The sequence below is a fragment of the Macaca mulatta genome, chromosome 16 (assembly GCF_049350105.2).
Source record: "Macaca mulatta isolate MMU2019108-1 chromosome 16, T2T-MMU8v2.0, whole genome shotgun sequence".
Classification (NCBI taxonomy): domain Eukaryota; kingdom Metazoa; phylum Chordata; class Mammalia; order Primates; family Cercopithecidae; genus Macaca; species Macaca mulatta.
In genome coordinates this window covers 58,058,046-58,080,932 of record NC_133421.1, presented here as the reverse complement: position 1 = coordinate 58,080,932, position 22,887 = coordinate 58,058,046, and the positions used below count along the sequence as shown (strand labels likewise).

Below are 22,887 nucleotides of genomic sequence, written 5' to 3'. Positions count from 1 at the left end.
TATTGTATGTAAATGTTTCATGTGGGTTAGAGCATGCATGTTTCAGAGCTAAGGGCCAGGATGGACTAACATCATATCAAGTGTCACATCTGATGAAGATCTGACTAGAAACAGAACACTAATCTGTTCAGAACATTAGGTGGGCAAAGATAACATTAACAAAATAAAACTCTTGCCTTAATGAATAGACACTGGGTTTGCTCTACGAGAAAAACAGATATTAAGCTGAATGGCTTATTTTAACATTATTTGCAGTTTGGATCTTTGCCCTAGCATACTACAGAGTAAGGAACTAAAACATCTAACTTTTTAAAACATTAAAAATATGAGATACTGGAAAGAGATTGATCATTTTAGCTATTCTTAATCTTTCATGCAACATTAATAAAGTCGTATCCATATGATATTAAATCTTCATCAGAAAAATTAAGTCTGAGAGCTGCTCAGATGTTCAACTGTTTACGCTGCATAGACCACTCAAATTGCATTATTTATTCCAGTTTTTCAGTTTTAATTTAGTTGTTTCAGAAACCAAGCTTAGAAGAAAATGAGCATTTTCTTAAGCCTTTCAAACAGAATCTACTATATTTCTTTTCTGAGGTAGTGGATACATTATTATTTATTTTTATTTTGCAACCAAAGATACCCAGTTTATAGGCAATAATATTCCTTTAATAGGATTCAAAGTGTCTGAGGTTTACATAGAACAACTTTGTGAGTTTATTCAAATGGTCAGGCTTACAAGGAGTAGATCAACCAATTTTAGAGCCTTCTTGGAGAGAACATACAACTGATACCAGCTTTTTAAGATCAACATCAAAAGCTTATCTTGGGTGTGTGTGGCTGTTTCTGCCACTGTCCAGGAGATCTACAAGTCTCATCTTTTTAACTAATGAAAAACCATTTGTCTTAGGCTGCTACACAGGTGAAGTTAGCTGGAAAGAAGTCTGTAAAAATTAGGTCATTTTTTTTCTTTTCTCTTCCATGTTTAGATGGATGGTAAGAGAGCTGGGCTCTAAGCAGTATTATGTGAATAACACATTTTGTTGCCTATGTTTAAGAGGCTGGTTGTTTTGTAAAATGCCTGTTAGTTGTTTTGTTTGTTTGTTTGTTTTTGAGATGGAGTCTCACTTTGTCACCCAGGCTGGAATGCAGTGGCATGATCTATGCTCACTGCAACCTCCGCCTCCCTGGTTCAAGCGATTCTCCTGCCTCAGCTTCCTAAGTAGCTGGGACTACAGGTGTGCACCACCATCCCTGGCTATTTTTTTTTTTTTTTAGTAGAGACGGGGTTTCACCATATTGGCCAGGCTGGTCGTGAACTCCTGACCTCATGATCTGCCTGCCTTGGCCTCCTAAAGTGCTGGGATTACAGGCGTGAGCCACCGCTCCCAGCCAAATGCCTGTTAGTTTTATCTGTGGGATTATGTAACCAGAAAACTAAAGTGGTATGAAGTGATGGATATTGAACTCATGAGATTCCTGAAGAACATTCTCTCTTTTAGGAGTTCATCTGCCTATAAATTAATTAAACATCTGAAGTTGGTCCTTCCATAATTTTTAATAAAAATTATACTCAGTTCTGGGATAACTTGAATTTTCTCTCATTTAAGTACTGTCACTAAAACTGTACAACTGTCAATCTCTCTGTGTTTAAAGTGTTCTATGAAAATGGAGAACCAATTTCACTCATACAGAAAAGAGAAGGCACAGGTTCCTTTGTCATATGTACACAGAACCAGGAGAAAAGAGGGAGGAAATGAAAGGACAGGGAAAGAGACAGGGAAATGATGAAAGGGAGAGAGGAGGTTGGAGATAAAGACTGGAGAGAAAAGAAAAGGCTAAGAGAGTAAAAGAGATGAAAAATGGAAAAAAATTTGAGAAGAAGTATAGAGAAATAAAGGAACATGATGCAGGAAAGAAGAGCAAAGTCCTTTCTAATACTCACCAGAGGAGTAAAGAATGAGAGAGAATTAGAGAGACTTATGAAATACTAAAGCCAACAAGCAGGTGTTTCCTTGGGAGATTTGCTTAATGACTCTGCATTGATTTTCTGGATGATGTCAAGAGGTAAACATTACAAGGAACCGCCAAGACAGTGAGCGGCAATCCTCAGCCAAGATCTAAGCTCAGCAATGGTGCATGAGAACCTGATATCCACAACAGAATGACTCTGCACTGAATCCATTTCCCAACTTAAAATACAGCATCTTAGTCTTTCACATTTTGCTTATCTTTCATCACTTTTCACTGCTACACACTGAAATCTTTCACTCTCTGCAAAAAGCTCTGCTCTGAGTACAAACACAATTACCTTGGTCTCATTTTTAAAATCTGTAATCAAAGTCCTCTTTTATAACATTCATTTTGCTCTGAATCCTTCATTCCAGCTACTCAGAGTACAATATACCAAAGGAGAGAGCCTGTATCCAAAACTTTCAGGAATAATTTTGATAGTGGTTGAGAAGCAATGCAAGTTTCTTCCAATGCTAGTGCTTTATAGGGTGCTTTCCTTTAGGAGGATTTACATCCTAGTTAAATCCTCATTCCAGGGTGGCTGCAAGCAAATATATTCCACACATCCCATCGAACCACTGCTCATACAGAATCAAAGTACATCAAAGTTGGAAGGGGACTCACAGGTCAAGTCAAAAGCTCTTATCTGATGCTTCATTGTGTTCTACAATTTCAAGTACCCCTCAGTGCCCATCAGAACTCTTTTTGTGCCACGGGTCTCAATGAAACAGAAGGTCATTCAATTTTCACATAGCTCGAATTCCTATTCTGAATTGAAGTCTGGCCAAAGCTACTTCCAAACAGCAGAACTAGTTCTATGTCTGAGCCTGCACAGAAAAGGTACATTTAAAAGTCAGCTGTAATGACTTCTTAAAATATTTTCTTTTCCAATAGTTGCATAGAAAGAGAAAACTAAATATAAAATGTTTTCATTTTTCATTACTTTCTTCCTCTTCTTCTGTACTTTACTGTGTCAATGTCTTTTCTATTAGTTAATCTGACTGTCGGCACTAGGGGAACTGATGCTAACATTCCAGATACTGTCTTCTCGGTGAAGGGTATTGCATGACAATGGTCTCAGTTTTCATGGATGTAGAACCTCATGTACTGTGTAATTAGGCTGAATTCATCTCTTGGTATTGTCCCTGTGCTATTTGCTCAACTGAGCAGATTATCCATTAACTTCCTCTACTTTTTCATATGTAATGTTCTTATAGAATATGTTGCCCAGCCTGAATCTGTGACATTTTATGTAAATATATATTTGGGAGGAAAGTTTTATCTTTATGCCTTTTGGGTTTGGGGTACTAGCGAGGTGGCTCTGAATTCTTCTGTCTTCCAAAGAGTTGAAATCACTTCACTTCTTGCTACATATGCTATGAATTCTAATGCAAACATTAGTTTGACAAATTCAACTGGGAGTTATGTTTTCTTGCTGACAACAAAAATACCTGTGATGGTAGCTAACAACATGTTCTTCTCTGCCAGTCACTGGCTTGATAACTTGCATTATAACCTGCCTAATAAGTGCATTTTTTCATATAATTCTCTCCACCACCACCCTGAGAGGGAGGTAGAATGATGAATGTTCCTTTTACAAATGAGGAAACTGAAGCTTAGAGAAGTAAGCCAAATAAACCCTTTGTTTAGTAATCAGAGATAAGCTTGGTTCATTTTGAACCAGCCAGTACCTTCTCACATTTATCTATGATAGTGCTGACTAGACAGTGGCAATCTAAAATTCAAACTCAGTTCTCACATCTGGTCATCCATGGCCATGTATTCTCTCCCAAATGGAGGTATACATTGTCTTACTTATCCTACTTTCCCCTAACCACAACTTTTTAAAGTTCTCCTCATTTTCTGGAAACTTCAACTTGTCCTGGGCTTTATTCTCTGTGAAACCATTTACAAATGATTTATCTTCTGGTCTTCCTTGGCTGTAAGCCCTTTCTCCTACATCTCTTACATGCCATTTAACAATATTATTTCTCATAAAATTCCCCATGCAGCCACATCGATATCTTTAGCCCCTACCAGTTCCTTTTTTGGTACTATCATTTGTAATTATATTACCATGATCTTATTTTTAAGAGCTTCCCAATCCACTAGAGCCATCGTCCATGAGGCAATGAGATCACATCAATTTTAATCATGATATTTAAAAAATCTGCCTTTTGAAGTTTTCATATCCATGTCGGACAAAGCCTAGCCTAGATTTTTTTTTTTTTTTTTTTACCCTGCTACCATTGTTTCTAAGATAAGATACCTACTTTTTTCCTAGAGTTACTGTCCTTTCCACATCGCTAAGCCTTTGGTTAGAATTAAATTTAAATAAACAGACCCCCATCACTTTCTCCTGGAAAGGATATAATTGATATGCCAATAAAGGAATTTGTCTATCCACAAAATACAGATGAGTAAGAATTGCATCCACTTTTTCAGCAGCTCTTAAAGATCTGCTCTATCCCACAAATATACATACAATTATATATACCATTTTCATATCAGAGTTTCAGTGTAAAAAGACCTTTGGTGCTTAAAGACAGCTAGTGAGTTCTAAATGGGTAAGGTACTTATCCAGGAAAATTTAACATAGTTATCCAATAAAAATCAGCACCATGGCAACACATTTAGATGACAAAATCAATCTACCTTTTTCCTTTCTTTCCACCTTCTGCATATGGAGTAAGATCATCTGACATTTAAGATCCTCCTGTAAGTTACATTTCCTTCTACCTCCCTTTTCATGCTAGCTCATATCCTACCACTTCCATAAAGTCTTGTGTGACCAACCCAACTTCTTACTCTCATTAAAACATTAATGCCAAGATGATTGATTTGCTAATTAATCATTTCTTAACATTGATTCCATTATTATCTCAAATAGTTATTTAAATCAGTTACTGCCATTTAACTTCTGGGTATCTATATTTTCTCCCAAATATATCATAAATTTTTTGAAGGAACATTGAAGCCTCAAACATAAAAGGTTTCAGAACATAGCAATGTGGACATGCTATGAATAGCAATGATTAAATAAAGTCAACTAAATTTTGCAATCAGGTTCACAGGAAAATTTTAAAATAGAGAAGTGATAAGATTTTAAATACCGAGCCAATTCACATTTCTTATTATTTCAACTTATTTTAATGGTCATAAAAACATAACTGAAAATTAGTTTTAGTAACAGATTCTTTGGATAGCAAAGTTATTTTTCATCATGGGCCTTCTCACATTCCTCCAACTTGTATCATAGCAACTTTTGGTGAATTCCACCTAAACACATTTTTTGGTAAGCAAGGGTACTCTTCGTTCAATTCAAATCAGCCAGCACTGTCATGGATGACCCCAAGGATACAAAATGAAAATACAAAAGCATATTTATCATAAGGAGCTCTTAATCTAAGGGCTAATATCTATAGTATATTTGTCTTACTATTCCTTACAAGGAAAGCAATATTAATATTACAGGCAAGGTTCAGATCCTAAAATAAATATAAGTAAGGTGCTTAAGAAGCCAAATAAAGAGAGATTTCACAGTTAGCTAAAGAGATCAAGAGGAATTTAATGAAAGAGATAGTATTGGAGCCACAGAGGTTAAAAGCAGGGGTTGAGGCTTCTTAGGCAAGTGGGGTGAAGGGTATATTGTGGCCAAAGCACAGATCCCAGGAAAAGGTGAGATGCATTCAGGTTTTTTGTTTGTTTTTTAAAGTTTACACTCTCGCTGGGAATAAAAGGTGTGTACAAAGTATAATGTAAATGTCTCTGGAAAGGAGAATTGGTGCTGTATTACAAGGGCTGTGAATGCCAGGCTGAAGCATTTATACCTGATTTATAAGCAAGTATGAGTTTTATTAGCTTATATTTATTTCATGGGAAATATGGAAACTTCAATGTAGATACACCTATAGCTTTGAGTTGGATGTCTTCCGATTGTCCATTTGGATCCATCTTTACCTTGCTTAGGGGCTTGGAGGCTGGCTTGCATGGACTGATTCAGTAAGCTCCTTTGGCTTCTGCCTTCTTTCCATAAGAGGGGAGGAAAGGAGTACAGTCAGGGCCTTGTTCCCCAGCTCCATTCTTAGGGGTTGCCCTGAGCTGGTTGCTTCCCTCCCTGAAGGTCAGGTGTTCCTCTCCATGGTTGGTTCATTTGGTCTCCAGGTTCTGGTCCTCACTCCCTCTCCTCACCCCTTCCAGACCTGGGGTGGTTACAAATGATCCCTCTATGAGGGATCCTTATGACTCACCATGTTCCATGTCTCCTGCTGAGACTCTCCCTGATATAAGCCCCAGGTATCTAGAAATCAAAAGGAAGTTGGTGACAACAGTAGTTTTAGCCTCTACTGGGCAAAATTTCAAACAAGAAACCTGAACATATGGGAGAAAGGTTGCTTCTTTGAGATAACCTATGTAGGTCCACAGTCTGCTGATGGTCAGTTTCTTCTCTTGTTTGCTTCTCTCTCTTTCTCTGTCTCTCTTTTTAAAGACGGGGTCTTATTATGTTGCTCAGCCTGGTCTTGAACTCCTGGCTTCAAGTAATCCTCTCGCTTTAGCCTCCTGAGTAGCTGGGATTGCAGGTGCAAGCCACTGCACCCTGCTTCTTTTGACTTCTTATATTCCTGACTGTGTCATTAGGCTAAGGTCACATTATTTCTACCACCTATCTCCTCCCTAGAGGTTTCAAGATCTTCTATACTCTGTATCAGGAACAGGTTGTATTCCAAAAACTTGTACTGGATGTCCGTGAAAGTCTGTCAATTCATTAGGGAAATGTAAATCAAAATCACAATGAGAGATCGCTTCACAACCATTAGGATGGCTATTTCAAAATAAATAACAACAACAAAAAAAACCCCACCAAGTTTCTGTGAGGATATGGAAAGATTGGAATACTTGTGTATTGCTGATGGGAATGTAAAATCGTATAGCTACTGTGGAAAAAAGTGTGACAATCCTCAAAAAGTTAAACATAGATATGCCCCAGTAAGTCCACTCCTTGCTATACACCCAGAAAAACTGGAAGCAGGGGACTCAAAAAGTTCATTGTATACCAATTTTCATTGCAGCATTATTCACAAAAATCAAAAGCTGGATGCAACCCAAATGTCTATCGACAGAAAGAACAGACAAACACAGTGTGGTATATACATACAATGGAGTATTATTGAGCCTTAAAATTGAATTAAATTCGATACCTGCACCAACATGGATGGACCTTGAAAACATTATGCCCAGTGAAATAAGCCAGACATTAAAAAGATAAATATTATGTAATTCTACGTCTATGAGGTACTTAGAGCTGGCAAATTCATAGAAACAGAACGTAGGACAGAGGTTACCAGGGGCTAGGGGGATGGAAAATGGGGAGTTCTTGTTTACTGGATACAGAGTTTCAAGTTGGGATGACAAAAAAGTGACAAAAATGCATAGTTGTGATGACTGCACAATAGCCTGAATGTACTCAATGTCACTGAACCATCCACTTTAAAACAGTAAAAGAAAAAAATGGCTGTCAAATATTCTGCAGCAGAGACCAAACACAGGACCCAAATGAAGAACTACCGGTAGTTTAGAACTCCTAGAAACAACTAGATGATACTGAGGGTGGAGAGGAACTTAGACTCCAGCACTGGACTGGAAGTGTCAGGAGTTGGCTTCCAAAGGTGCTGTCACAAATCTAAGCTGCTGTGAATCTGTGATTAAATTCATTTTAATTGTTTCCCCGTTGTATAGGAAAAAGGCTGTTTCTGACTATAATTTTACAAAAATGCCAAAAAGTTTTAAAAATAATTTGTTGATTTGTGGTTAGTAAACCAGTACAATTTTTATGTTCACATCTATTATTTTAGTTTTTTTTTTTTTTTTTGGCACTGCAAAAAATTACCCCATAATTAGTGTCTCAAGTTAACTCAAATTTATTATCTTATATTTGGGGAGTTAGAAATCTGAAATCAGTTTTGCTGGGCTAAAATTAAGGTGTCAGTAGGGCTGTATTCCTTCTGGAAGTTCTAAGGTAGAATCTGTTTCTTTGCGCTTTGCAGTTTCTAGAGGCCTCCTTGGCTTGTGGCCCTGCGTCACTCCGACCTTTGCTTCCATCCTCACGTCTCTGTTCTCTGATTCGGACTCTCTTGCCTCTGTCTTTTCCTTTTAAGGACTCTGTGATTACAAGGGGTTTACCTGGATAGTCCAGGGTAACCTTCCAGTTTTAAAATCCTCTATTTAATCATATCTTCAGGATACCTTCTGCAATGTAAAGTGACACACTTAGAAGTCCTGTGGATTAAGATGTGGACATTTTTGGGAGGAGACATTATTCTATCTACCACATTTAATAACTCCAAATATATTTTGAAATGAAATGGAAAGAGAGGTTAGAACATAAGTATTTTTCAGATTACCAAATTAATGCAAGTCTGTTTAAGCAAATCTAGAAACTTTAGAAAAGAAAAAATAAAACAGTACTATCCTTCATCCCAGTCTCCTTTTTAGATCCTACCTTCTATACTTAACATATAAGGAATTGTCATGTCATTAACTACCTTTTATATTCAGATCCTACCTTTTAAACTTAACATATGATCCTACCTTTTATACTTAACATATGATAAGTATGTTTAGATCTTACCTTTTATACTTAACATATGATAGATCCTACCTTTTATATTTAAGGAACTGTCATGTCATTAACTACTGAGGTGTCTATTCTATTAAATGAGTTAACAGATGAGAAAAGTTGGCAGGACTAATTTTTGGTTAAAATGGTAGAATCGGCAAGAGGATTTTAGTCTCAGTTTTAATATGTTTTTTCTCCTTTTAGGTATTTTAGATCAGCAGATAGGTTTCTATGTGCCATATTTCCTTCCTGAAAGCTAAACTCACAACCTTTCAATTCCCACCTATATCAAATGCTCAAAGCAAATATCTATATTCCAAAATAATTCATTGAAGTTATCCGTATTTTACTCTGTGGTAACCTTCCCATCCTGTATTTCATTTTCAAATTACCAAGATTCTCACTTATGTGACTAGTACACTAAAATTAAAACACAAACACACTGCTTACACTCACTTTGGTCTGAGCAAAAAGACATGAAAGGTGAAACTTTTGTGAAATTTTACAAGTTCAGTGGCTAACAAGGGTCTCGATCTTTAAAACAGTCAGTGAGGCTTAACACAGTGTAAAACATCATTTATATCATAATCAAACTTCTTCATATACGGAGACTTTAAACAACCTGAAACTACAAAGAATTACCTCCCCATCCTCCTTTTTGATTCTTGAGTTAATTTAGTAGCTTTAACTACAATGGATTAATTAGCTCCAAACAATGTAGCAATTGGGCATTAAATTTAATGGCGTTAAAGGCTGGGGATTGGTTCCAAGGTAGGTGTCTTATATTTACATACAACCCAGCCTTAAGGGCGTGCCATTTGTAAAAATACAATTACAAATTTAATATCCATTATGCAAAGTGTTTGGGATCATAAGTGTTTCAAATTTTATTAATTTTGGCTATTTTCATATATATATAATGAGATTTATTGGGGATGGAACCCAAGTCGAAACAAAAAAATTCATGTATGCTTCATATACATTACGTCTTATGTACATAGCCTGAAGGTAATTATATACAATATTTTAAATAACTTTTTGCATGAAACACAGTTTGAACTACATTTTGACTGCAACCTGTCACATGAGGCTAAAAGGTGAAATAAGTCTCATTTTTAAGTAAAAATGAATATTTTCTATTACATTCAAGACACAGTGTATAGAATGAGAAAGTTACTGCAGAATAAGGAATAACTATTATTCCTTGTTATTCTTGTACTGAGGTTGAATTTTAGCCTTAAACTATGGTAAGAAAAGCCCTTTTTCCTTCATTTGAGCCCAATGTCAGGTCAAATACATTAAAATAAACATAGTAACACAAGTCAGGGGCTTCCAGAGAGCTGCATCACAGTTTTGTGCATAAGATACACTTGAACACCCGAAAGAATAATGCTTGTGGATAAAAATGCAACACAAAACACATAGTTACTGGGCTGCATTTCACCTACTGACACCCAGCTGGGCTCAGACTTTGAAATGTGACATCTTGCCCAAATTCTACAAAACTTCCCAGTCTTACAGGGTGATTTTCAGATCGATTAAGTTGGGTATTTCTTTAAGGGAAAACAAAATTCAGAACAGCGATTTGAATTCTCACTTTCAAAACAAGTTTCCAACTCATTAAACATCACCTTCAAAAACGTGATGCAAACATGATTTACTTATTTTCTATCAAATTAAGGCATTTCATTACCAATTAGTTTATCACGACCAACTATATTTTATTTTCTACCTTTCACAAATGCAAAAGGAACCATCTAGACAGTTCTCAGCTCTTCAAACCACTGACAACAAAAATTGTGCCAGATATAAATATTTACATCGTGAAAAGTAAATGTTGCTAAGATTCCAAACTCCAATGCATTTGAAAATTGGTTTAGATCAGGTATACTTTACTGAATTGGAAAGATACAAAATCATCTGTTTTAAAAAAACCCCAAATCATAACATGTGAGTGATTTTTACCACTAGACTATCTCCCAATCTCTTCTTTCCCAATACATTTTAGGGAGAAGCTGTGTTGACTTTTTTTTTTTGTTTCTTTCACATCAACATTTTTCCTTTAAGACATTCTGATGGAAAGTAAAAATTATATATCCATTGTTTGTGTTAGTTTGACACATTTTCCATCTCAATTCCAATCTATACTTTATCTAAAAACCCTTCAAATGCTTGCCATAACTCTCAGGCAAAGGATTCAGCTCCTGAACACTGCCTCGGGACCTGCCTTCTACTGTCCTCTCCAGCCTACCATCTTGCAAGCCCCTCTTCGCTATCTGGGTTCAGCCTTGCTGGCTACCTTTCAGGTGAATTCTGGAACTCAGGCACCAAACCCCATTCTGAGTCTCAGGCTTTTTCCTCCCTGCTTTTTCTATTGCCTAGAATGCAATTATCTCCTACATCACCCTCTCCAAGAAAGGAAGGATGACTGAATATTTATTCATAACTGCAATGTTCCCTTCTTAAATACTGACCAGTGAACTCACACGTGTTCATGACTTTAAATAAATAATTCACCTTTTAAAAGAGAAATATACTTAGAAGCCATGACAAGTTCCTTGCAGGATTTATAAAAATAAAACTGTAAATGGAACAATAATTAGGATAACATAGTTTTATATGGAATAGGAGCAATAAACCAAATGACCTATATATGACCTTTCCACAAAAGTGCTTCTCAATTCATATTTAAAACAGTACACAAATACTGCATAACTAAATGGTGTGGGACACATGCAATGTCTTTTAAAACCTGACTTGTGACCTGAGTCAAAGTCACTTACAGCTTTTGGATGAGTCATTAGGGGTGTGTGTGTCTGTGACAGTTACATGGTACAAGAAAATATATTTCAATATATCAGAAGGGGAAAAATTAACATACAAACTTCATGGAATTTATACTGAACAGACTGTGCAAAGGAAGACAGAACAGAGCCCAATGAGTCCAAACCCTAAAGTATCAGCTGCTGGTATTAACAAAAGCTGTCAATAATTTTAACCTCAATTTTTTGCACACAAATTATTTTCCATTTCTCTTGAGTTAACAGCTAAATTACCTTTGAACACAACTTTCTGCATCTGCATTTCTTTTCTACCCTTAACACATACTCAACAGTAAAAGATAGCCAAGTAGACATGAACCAGCAAGAGAAATGCTGATTCCAGTGATGAGAAGACCCAATGGGCAACTAACTGTGCTCTTCCACAAATTAAGGAGGAGCTCGTTATGGGGGGAGGAGAGCGAGGGAGGGATTCAGGTGTGAGAATCACAAAGCCCAGCTCAGCATTTCTGTGCAGGAGCTAGGATTCTTAGCAAGCAAGATGCCCCTAGGAAGATTATTGATTTTTATATAAATCATCTAAGGTGATTTTTGTTTTTTTCCTCCCAAGATGATAAACGTCTGATTTTATTTTTGTTAATTGGTTTTCCCACTTCACTGAGGTTAAAAGAAGGCCTAGTAAAGCAGTTTCTTAGAGGAAAGATTTTCCCAGCATGATAGGCAGGGGTGGCCACTATCTTTCTGTCCTTTATGGGGGTACCAACGTTGTCTGATAAGACTTCAGGCAACCTCCAGGAGGTACAGGGTAATTAGAAGCACAAAAGTGTGACTAGGGTGAAAAAGCACAATGTAGACATTTTTCTAATGGCGGCAGGTCTGAAGTCTGTGGTATTCCTAGGTGGGAGGACAAACTCATCACAGAGACTGAAGCCTTGAGGCTCAGCCTTCAGAATCAAGATGGCCCCATCTTCAGGTTAACCATGGAAGCAATATGGTGGCTTACCTTCCTGCCCCCCGTGTTGATGCGAAGGGGTGTCAGAAAGGGGTCGAAGATCATGTGACTGGTCTCTATGTTGACTGGCGACTGCCGTTTCCCCACAGAGCAAAGATTCCAAGCTGAGTTCACCAATCCCCAGAAAGAAGGAACTAGAAACAAAAAGAAATTGTAGAATTAGGCTGAGTAGCAGGTTGGGGAAACAACATAAACAAACAGAGCTATGTACAAAAGTGGTAAAATGGAAAAGAACCACCAAATCTTCCCACCCATGGAGATACTTGGGGGTTGCTACGGTATTTTCCTGGCCTGAATCTTGGTCCACTTCTCTAAGTCCTACCTTCATGATCTCTTGTCATCAGATTTTCTTGTTTGAGGCCTACTCATCCTGTAGTTTCTGTGTTGAGTGCAGCCATCATTACCACTTTAATGCTAACATCGTTGTTCAGGTCATATCATCTTTGCGATATGCCTGAGGTAGTACAAATATTCAGCAATTCCCTTGAGTTGATGCTCTGCTTTTCCTATCTGGCAAGAATGATGTGAAAATCAACCTTATCCTATTTAGAAGTTTTTCAAGGAAAGCGTCATTCAGTATACACAGTTTTTCTTTGGACTGTCAAGACTAAACTGAGGGAGTGACTTCTTATATGAGCTCTCTAATCAGTGTCAGACAAGAGCTTAGCAACTTGACTTCATCTTTGTTTAGTTCAACACTGTGTCATCAACCTAATGTACCTGTAGATAAAAAATTGGTGTTCATTTGATAGCTAGAAAAATGACATCGAGAGCTAAGCACAAATACCCAAAGGAAACCATCCACTCATTTTCAGTGTCACATTAAAACATCTATTAGAATACATTTCTGTAGCAGTCTCCAGTTCTATTTCTATTTAAGAAAGTTTTCAGGGCAAGGGTGGGAAGCCAGCCTACTAATTTTATATCAGTGAAGATCAAAACTATACTTTCAGCCTTTCCCTGCCCCTCTCAGTACTTCCATTGAGTCTCTGGATCCATGTGTCCTTCAAATTCCCCTGAGATTATATGACCATTCATTCATTCACCCATAGTACACGCAGTGAATTCCTATTTTGCATCACACCCTGGGTTAGGCTGAATCTCGAGGAAGGCAGGTAAGCACTAGAATAACGAACACACTGGGGAGGTTCACTAGTGTAAGGCTGAGTATGTTACGAGACTCTGGATGAGGGGAAGCCAACCCTGCCATGGTAGAGGGGAGGCAGGGAGTGACTCCTGGAGAAGATGAGCCTAACAATCACATTAGCTTTCTTAAATGAATCTGTCCTCTCAGAAACTCAAGTTTAATTAAACTCAAATTGAATAAAGCCTTTAACTTACAGTAGCCATCATTCTTGCCTATAGCATAGATGGAGAAAACTAAGGCAAAAGAGGAGTTTGGCAGACACTTGCCAAAGATACTCAAATTCTGTGACTCTCTTATTTGTTATAGGCAACTGTAACAGACATGGGAGGAGAACTAAAAATAAGTTCCTTGGCCTAGACAAACACTTCAACATCAAAATAAGATGGGTCTCATTTTAAAATATGACAAATATCTAATTTGGTTTCATCCATGCCCACAAGCCTCTGGTAGACCATTTCCTTTAGTTTAAGGAGTTTGAATTGGCTTTTCAGTCATTAATGACTTTCAAAATGGTAGCAATGGCCTGAGTTACAGAGGGAGAAAGAGAAGGAGGAGGAAGAGGAGAAATATTGACACATGTGCATGTGCTTCCTCAGCACTGTCATTTCTTATCATTGCTTAAAATATGTTATCATTACAAGTTATTCCACCTTTAGAAGGTACCATATACTAGAAAGACTTACAATATTTAAGAAAGTTCTTGCATTATGAATGCACTTATATTATAAATATAAACTTGTCTTTTCTAAACTACTCTTTTAAAAAAAAACACTGACTTGATCTTGTATTTATTTATCCCTCAATCATCTCAAATTATGAAAATAAAACCTTCATTAGGGCATCTTCCTAGCAGTCTTTCTCAGTAACCCACACACAAGTGGCAAATGTGAGCATGCCAGGGATACAGTCATGGCACGTCCACAAGTGAACTGAGTGGCCCTTGGTAAGTCATGTGTCCCTTGGACCTGACTCATTCTTCATGGTTCCTGTGGTAGGCCGAATAACAGCTCCCCACCAATGATGTTTACATCTTAATACTCAGAACCTGTGAATATACTAGCTTAGATGGTAAAGGGTATTTTGCAGATGTAATTAAGGGTCTTGGGATGGAGAGATTATCTATGATTATCTGGGTGGGCCCAATGTAATCACAAAAGTCCTTATAAGAGAAAGGTAGGAGGGTCAGAGATATAGAGTAAAGATATATGTATGGAAACAGAGACCTGCCAGGAGAGAAGATAATACTCTGCTGACTTTGAAGATACAGGAAGGGGACATGAACCAAGGAATGCAGGTGGCCTCTAGAAGCTGGAAAAGGCAAGACAATGGATTCTCCACCTAGAGCCTCCTGCTGTAAGGAATACAGGCCTGCTGATACCATGATGTTTAACCCCTTGAGAATATATATATGCCTATATATACATACATATACATATACTTTTGACCTCCAGAAACAGAAGATAAATGTCTGCTGTTTTATGCTGTGCAGTTGTGATAATTTGTTATAGCACTAATAGAAAAGTAATACAGCACCTCTTTACCTTTAAAACTCTGTGAGACAATAACCTCTTTGACAATGAAGACATCTATGATGCTTGCGGGGCTCTCCCTAGAAGGCAGCTGCATAATTAAAGTAGTTACAGCTGGTGCACATTGCGTTTCATCTACTCCCATGAAAAGCATTAACAAAAATAATTCCAAGCCCATAAATGGATTGTAAGACTGCTATTATGTGGCAACATGGGTGGGCAGCTGCTGCTGTACTTCACTAATAAACGTCATGCCCAAAAAGTACCCCCACAAAAACACAAACAGCAAAAACTTTATGCGAACATCTGCCTTCCCTTTTATTGGGCATGGAATTCTTTATGACAAACAGCTTCAGGGTTTTATATCCCCACTTCACGATCAAAGCCTGTGTCTCTGATGCTAATCACCTGCTCAGCCAATCGAGGAACAACAGAGAAACACTCTCCCCTGCCCAGCTGTGTCTCTCATTGGATCCAGTCCTGAACGGGTATCTAAGTTTATTTACCCCTGGATTGCTGATGTTAAATCAGCTATGAATTAATAGCTTTTCAGAAACAGAAGCCACCTTAGAGTTTGTCTGACTTAAATTCATTACATGGATTTAAGGCCATACAGGTAAGGAGTAAAGTCCTCCACTCTAGGTCACACAGCCAGGTAAAGGCGAGGAAGGAGAGAGTAAAGAACAGAACTCAAGATTTCCAGTGCTACTGAGCCTCTGCTGCTCTAAACCCCTTATTTTCCAGCAGGCTCTATACATGAGCAGATCATTGCAGGAAATTTCAGTTAATTGTTGCCAAGACCCCTGTAAGACTTTTGCCATCATTTCTCTTTTGGTAAATCAAGAGTAACGTTAGTGCCAATTTTCCAGTTAAAATAAATTTCAAGTGCAAAGGTTGGAATCAAACTGCTTTGAAAGTCAACTATTCTGAATACACTTAGGATTTTAAAGTAGCCATACAACCATGGGGTAATATACACAGAATGGCCTGGGTGTGAAAATACTTCAATTCAGGCATGTGTTTGGGTCCCATCTGCAGGCCTCTGAGGAGACCTGATGGGGATGATTGCACACAAAGAGCTGCTCCAGGGATAGTTTCTGGGGTCAGCTGCACCGAGTAAGGTTTTAGTGCAGATAAAAATGAGAAGTCTTTGCTGTTAGAAGCAGTGTTAAGTGTTGGGACAGTAATTAAGGTATTGAAGCTAGTCCAGGGAACTCAAGCGCCAAATGGACCAGACTAGGTCTGCAAATGTGGCGTAATCTAGATTCTCGGGAAATGGTTTAGAATGAAGGCTGTGAAAACAGGAGGGCATGAAGTGCCCGTGCCTATTGGGGCATAGGAGTCAGATGGCTCACTTTACATGCAGAGCAAGAATGGGTGTATGAATGAAGGCTTCAGTATTTAGAGTGAGAAACTCGCCCTGTGGGTGTGCACAGAACTCTCACTTATACCCAAGGTTCTGATACTTAACTACCCTTCATAGTGTTATCCTTCAGGAGTAAAAGTGGCTTATATAATGTTGTCACCTTTAGGAATAAAAGTGACCTTTAGGAGTAAAAGTGGCTTATATAATGCTGTGGCAGGCACTGCTTCTATTTCCAAGCTAAGCGAAATATTGTTGAATTCTTTCTCTTAGTTTCCATGGCTATCCTCCCAAATCAGATTTTTAAACTTTTATTTTTAAAGTGTCCATTATCATGGCTTATTAGCTAATGCTGTGTCTTTTGTTTACTTGATCAATACAACTTATTGTTGACAGAAAATGTAAATAAAGCAAAATAAAGAATCACTCTAATTAATGGACAACCAGTCTGATGATGTTTGAATTCCATCATCCCTGGCATCCTTGTTGTACAATCTTCTAATTTACATATAAACTAGAACACAAAACAGACCTGAATATTTTTGCAAATTAATTTTCACACAGCCTAAACCATGGAACTTAACTGCTGCATCACAGCGATGTGTTATCTTGCCAAAATATTTCCCAATGGCACTACTGCCATTCTTATCATAAATTACAAATCCCAAACGTTCTCTTGGCTCTGGGTCCAGTGAGTTATGAAAGATGCTCAGTGACTCTGTGATTTCAACTGCTTAAATCATGCGCCTTGGCAAACCCAAAGCAAAACTTCTCAGCTGCTTGTTCAGACCCATGAAATAAAAAAGCTCCAGCTGTTTAATAACACACCTTGGCAATGTCCAGATTAAAACAACAAAGTTTTCACCAAAAACAAATAGGTCAGAAGAGCAAGGAACCAGAGGAATCAAGTCCGATAAGGGAGTTAAAACTGGCCTTGATGACATCTTTGTCCTAGAGAAGGTGTTACAAAGTTAGATTGAGCTTTTAAGCATCTTCCTTATTCATTTGTCCTGAGCCAGCAGAATTTGCTGTTGTGGGCAGGATGTTAGGCACTTGGAATTAATTTATACAGCTTATGTGAATTTGCTAAGTCCTATGGCAACACGATAAATTCAATTCAAAAGCATTTACTGACAGCCTCTGATGTGCCAGGCATTAGGATTGGCACTGAAAGTTGTTGCAACAAATCTTTACTGAGGAACTACTATGTGTCAGGCACTGCCATCAGTTCTGGGAAGTCAATTATGAATGAGAGATATGGTTCCTATTCTCATGAATCTTGCAGGCTAGTGGGAAATATGGGAGACAAACAAGTTTCTATATGTCTATCTGTGTAAAGTTTTTGGTAAGCATGTTGTGGGAGACAAGATGGTAATGGATCATAGCTTAAAGCATGTATGGGAGAGAAAACCTAGGTAGCATGGTCAAGGGAGGTCTCTCTAGAAAGGTCAGCTGGTAGACTCTGGAAGGACTGGAAAAGTTGCTTTCATACAGAGGCAGGAGAAAGGATGTCCAAGGCAGAGCAAAAGAGAGCGGTCTTGGCAGAGAAGAGCTGGATGTGTTCAGGAACTGAGAGGAAGTCAGTTGACTTAAGCCTGATGAACCAGATGAGGAGAAGAGCGAAATGAGATGAGATGGTGCTGGCTGGGTAGACCAGGAACAGATGGTTCAGGGCTCTGCAGGCCACACTAAGGGGTTTGCATTTTACTCCAAATTAATAGAAAGCCACTGAGAGTTTAGCAGGGAAGTACCATGGTCTGATTTTTGAATTAAAGGCAGGTATCTGCCTCAGGTGGAACACAGCCAACAGCAAGCTTGACTATCCTTGGAGTAGTTTGAATGGGAAAAGAATTTGTTCCCAAGCAACAGCTGGGGACATAGGTTTTTACATGAATTTAATCCTATTGCTTTGGGTGTGTTTAAATTGTATCTCAAAGGCAGAACTAATTGAATGTTTTAAAAATTATTCTCTTCAAAATATGTGCCAATAAAATCGTGTTTTCCTAGGATCCAACTAGTGCTTTACAAACCATTCTTTGAAGCAAGGAATATTTTCATGAAGACACTCAGCTAAAGCAATCTTTTCTCGTTTTCAAGCTATAAACTAAGTCCCCTACTTTTCGGTCAAGGAAAAGCAAATGAAAGTTGGGAAAATGAACACTGGCATAAAACATATCTATAGTGAATTCAGTCCTACAAATAAAGCCTTCCACTTCGATATAGCAATCTCTACTTTGGGGTTATAAAGCATATGAATACATTTTAAATAAGAACTCATATCTTTCCCTTGCTCTTTTCCTCACCAATCCTGATTTACTGTCTCTTCCTCTCTTCTCAACAGTAATAAATCTCCACTTTGAGCCATTATTAATGAGCAAGTTTAAAATATCCACTGCTGCAGGCTTTTGGTCCCTTTCTGATTTCAGATTTATTTCATAGATGGAATTGGCCTTAAAGTTAACCCCTTTGCTGATGAATTCTTCCTCCATTGCAGGGCCTCCGACTCATAGCACATGGAGGGTCCTTAACTAGGGCTGCCCATTGTTAAAGGTAATTTCTCCCATTGAGAACTAGGGCTGTCACTTGGGAACCTCTAAGGAATTGCATATATTCTATTTAACCCATAATCATTAATTTGTGCATTCATCTAAAAAATTAATGGACTGTATCTAATAAACCAGGGATAGAAAGATAAATCAAAATGTTCCCACTCTTCAGGACACTCAGTATGGTGGGAAGATAGGCAAGCTAACAAATAGTTCTAACAAAATATGATAAGTGTTATAATAAAGGTATGTGTATATTAAGGCTTAAATTAATTCAGAGCAAGAAGCAAGCTGATCTGGCTGTTTTCTCAAGTGCTAAGGCAAGCCTTACTAGTAGAGAGTGCATTGTTTTAATCCTATTGCTTTGGTTGTGTTTTTAATCTTGTAGCTAGTTAAAACATTGAAGCATTTCCTCAAACAGAGATATACTAGTCCTAACAACTAAGATGGATTATCACCAGAATACAAACTATTATACAGGGAAAATTTAAGCCACTGCATCTTCTGACTTCTCCAATATTTCTCCCATACAGCTATTATTCTATGGGGGAAAGATCAGTAGTACCATGTCCTTACCACAGAACCAAAAGAAGGTGGCTAAATTATTAGGTGGCTTCATTCTCTATCTGTAAAAACGGGGATGACAGCTACTTCACAGAGTTGTTGGGAAGATTGTGAGAATGTATTTATAAATGGTCTAGCATAATGTTGGCTCTATAATAAGGATTTAAAACATTGGAGAAGGGGTTGAGTGAGGAGGGGGAACAGCATGAACCACACCGTGATTCCAACACTGTGGCATTCTCAGGGCAGAGACAGATGAGGGTGAAGGATCCAGGCAGAAGGGTACAGGGAGGCAACTTTCAGATGCCCACCCAACCCAGCCTGGTTTCAGAACAGGGCGCTCTGATGGGAGTCTAGGTCAGAGGATTAGTTGCTTAATTCCATACTTTCAATCAGCCATGTGCATTTATTTCTTAGATCCATAGATCTCAGTGTCTGGATAAATGGAGGCAGTGAGCAGCGATGTGGATCATCCAAGAGGGTTTTTAACTCCAAATAAAAATGATTTTAATGTAGCTTTTGGAAGTTGTCAGATTATTTATTTGTGCAGCAGCAGCTTCATCCTTCTTCCTGTTTGTGCTTGGTTCCAGTGGTCACTGGCTTGATCCCAGAAAACACATCACTGAAGGTAAAGAGAAAGGAAGAGGAGGGTTTCTCTTTTGCTGATCACCCCGTTTAACAAGCTCTGTGCTAGGAACTTGACACATCTTATCTTGCTCAATCCTCCTCAATATTGTTATTTTACAGGTGAGGAAAATAATACTCAAAGACGTCAGATGGCTTTCTAAGGTCACCTGGCCAAGTAGGTTAGGGAACTAGAATTTGAGATCAGTTTATTTCTTTAAAACAAACAAAAAACAAAAACAACAAAAAAAAAACAAAGTAATGCACACATGGTAACATGTCAAATGATATACAGGTATATAAAGCAAGAGGTAATCATCTCTTCCTCCTTCCAGTGAGGCCCTGAGGAAACCAGTATGAAAGTGTATTAGGCATCATTCAATATCTTTTAGTGTGCTCCTACAAACACACATACAAATATATATATATATATATACTTTTTTTTTTGAGAGGTTCTTTTCTAAAAAAGAAATATTTTTATAAAAAGTAACATTATGCCATGGATGTCCCTCCATGTCCATACTAATAGAGCTACTCTTTCTTGTGTAAAGCTACAGAACTTCTATAGTTTGAATGCACTTCACTTTTCTCAATCATTCCCTAGATGAAAGACATTAAAGTTATTTCCATCTTACCTTACCATGAAAATCAATGCCGCAATAAATGGCCTCAGAGATATTCTTTTTCATACTAGTGCTTCCATTTCAGTAGGAAAGATTCCTAAAGGTAGTATTGTTCAGTCAAGGTATGCACATGCTTTATTTTAATAGATGCTGTCAAATTAGTCTCAAAGATACTGGTAGTGACGGTGATGAATATTTACTCTCCTATCGGCAATGTGTGATGTGTCCATTTCCCCTCAATCTCCATAGTATTGGATGTTATTTATTATTTATTTTTAGCAATCTATAGGAAAAAATGGTATCTCACTGATTGAATTTGCATTTTCTAGTTACTAGAAATATTTCTAGCATATTTTATATGCTCATTGATTATTTGCATTTATCTTCTGATCATATTCTTCACATATTTTTCTCCGGGTTATGTTTTTCATTTCAACTTTAGCTGTCATGTGAATTATGGAGATACTGACCTTTTGTGATATGGTATAAATATTTTCTCCTAGCCTCTTCTCTAGCTTTTAAACCTTGTTTTTTTGGTATTTTGCTATATAAGGATTTTATCATTTTGTATGCTTGGATTTGTTCATAATTTTCTTTATAAGGTTTCTGAGTTTTCGCTCTCATTTAAGATGGCCTTTACAACTACAGGTTATATATATGTTTTCCTTAAATTTTTATAAAATATTTTTATTGTTACACTTTTTACAATTTGATTAAAATATATACCAGTGATTAATATCTGTATATGCTATGAGACAGAAGTCTAACATTTTTCCCAGGTAAAAAGTAAATAGTGCCAGCATTATTTATTAAACAAACCATCTTTCACCATCAAACTGAATGCCCCTTTGATCACAGATTAAGTTTCCTTACGTACTGGATTTGCTTCTGGTCTTTCTAGATTGTTTCATCTATTTGTGTATTCTTGTGTAAGTGCATGCTGTTTTGAGTGTAGTAACATTTATGGTAATTTATACGACAAAACTTCCTGATCAAAAAGACGCTGCTCTTCCCCTGCCACCACTATGGGACCATAAACACCCAAGCTCCAGGGAAATCTGGAGTTAGGACTAGTGATCCTAGGAACCCTTATGCTGTTGGAGCATTCTTGGGGGCACAAGACTGTCAGAGGTTATCTGGCTCCTCCTCATGTCTTCAGGTAGTTATGTACTTCAGTCATACTTGATAGAGGACAGTGCCTGCCCCTTTCCTCAAAAAGCCCTCAAGGGAAAATTTACTCTTTTAATCACCTTGGAGGTAGACCTTACTATTGCCCTGATTCTCACCAGTCTTATAGGAATCTGAGACATAGAGATGTCAAGCTAATTGTTCAAGATAAACAAAAAACACCCTGATAAGTGGTGAAGTCAAAATTCAAAACTCAGGTTATTCTGGCTCTAGATTCCTTGTTCTTATAACTCCTGTGCTATACTTCCTTCCTAACCTGGTGCCCTGACTTAAGCCAAACATGTTTTCTCTTGAGCCTCAGTCTCCTCCTTTGTAAAATCAGGGTCATAAGAGGACACACTTTGCTGAATATCTTTGTCCACCAAAGTGATAGTGAAAACTCAAAACAACAAAATTAGCAATGGCCATCATAGCCAATTCTATTTACTCACCAAGTCATGGAGTATGCCGTTGGTGGGAAACCAGAAAGAAGGTAGATTTACATCAAATTCTACATAATTGCAGTCCCCAAAGATGGGTACTAGTTTTCCCATTTTATAGATAGGAAACTGAGGCTCAACAAGTTGAGTAATTTATCCAATGATATTCAGCCAGTGCACAGCTGAGCTGGTGATTTGAATCCAGGTCTAAAATTCCTATTCTCATTCTGTTCTCATTCATTGCTCAGACCCAGCACGGAATTAAGATGAATTAAGCTGCCATCATTGTTTCCTCCTCAATATTTTGCTTTCTGAGAATTAAGGCTCCTGAATCAGGTGACTTGTTCTTGTGAAAACCCAGGGGAAGGCATAAAATACAGTCTGGTTTATGTAGGCATTAAGCTCTTGTGTGCCTGTATCAGGTTTAAGATTTAGTCTAACAGTTGTATTAAGCATTATC

At 37.7% G+C, this 22,887-nt stretch overlaps 1 protein-coding gene across 1 annotated transcript in view; it reads right to left on the bottom strand.

Annotated features, from left to right (window-relative positions):
- Positions 1 to 22,887, bottom strand: part of CA10 (carbonic anhydrase 10) — a 535,127-nt gene that overhangs the window by 289,355 nt on the left and 222,885 nt on the right. The window contains 1 exon segment of the mRNA NM_001266383.1: positions 12,416 to 12,558. Coding sequence (NP_001253312.1) covers positions 12,416 to 12,558 — 143 coding nt within the window.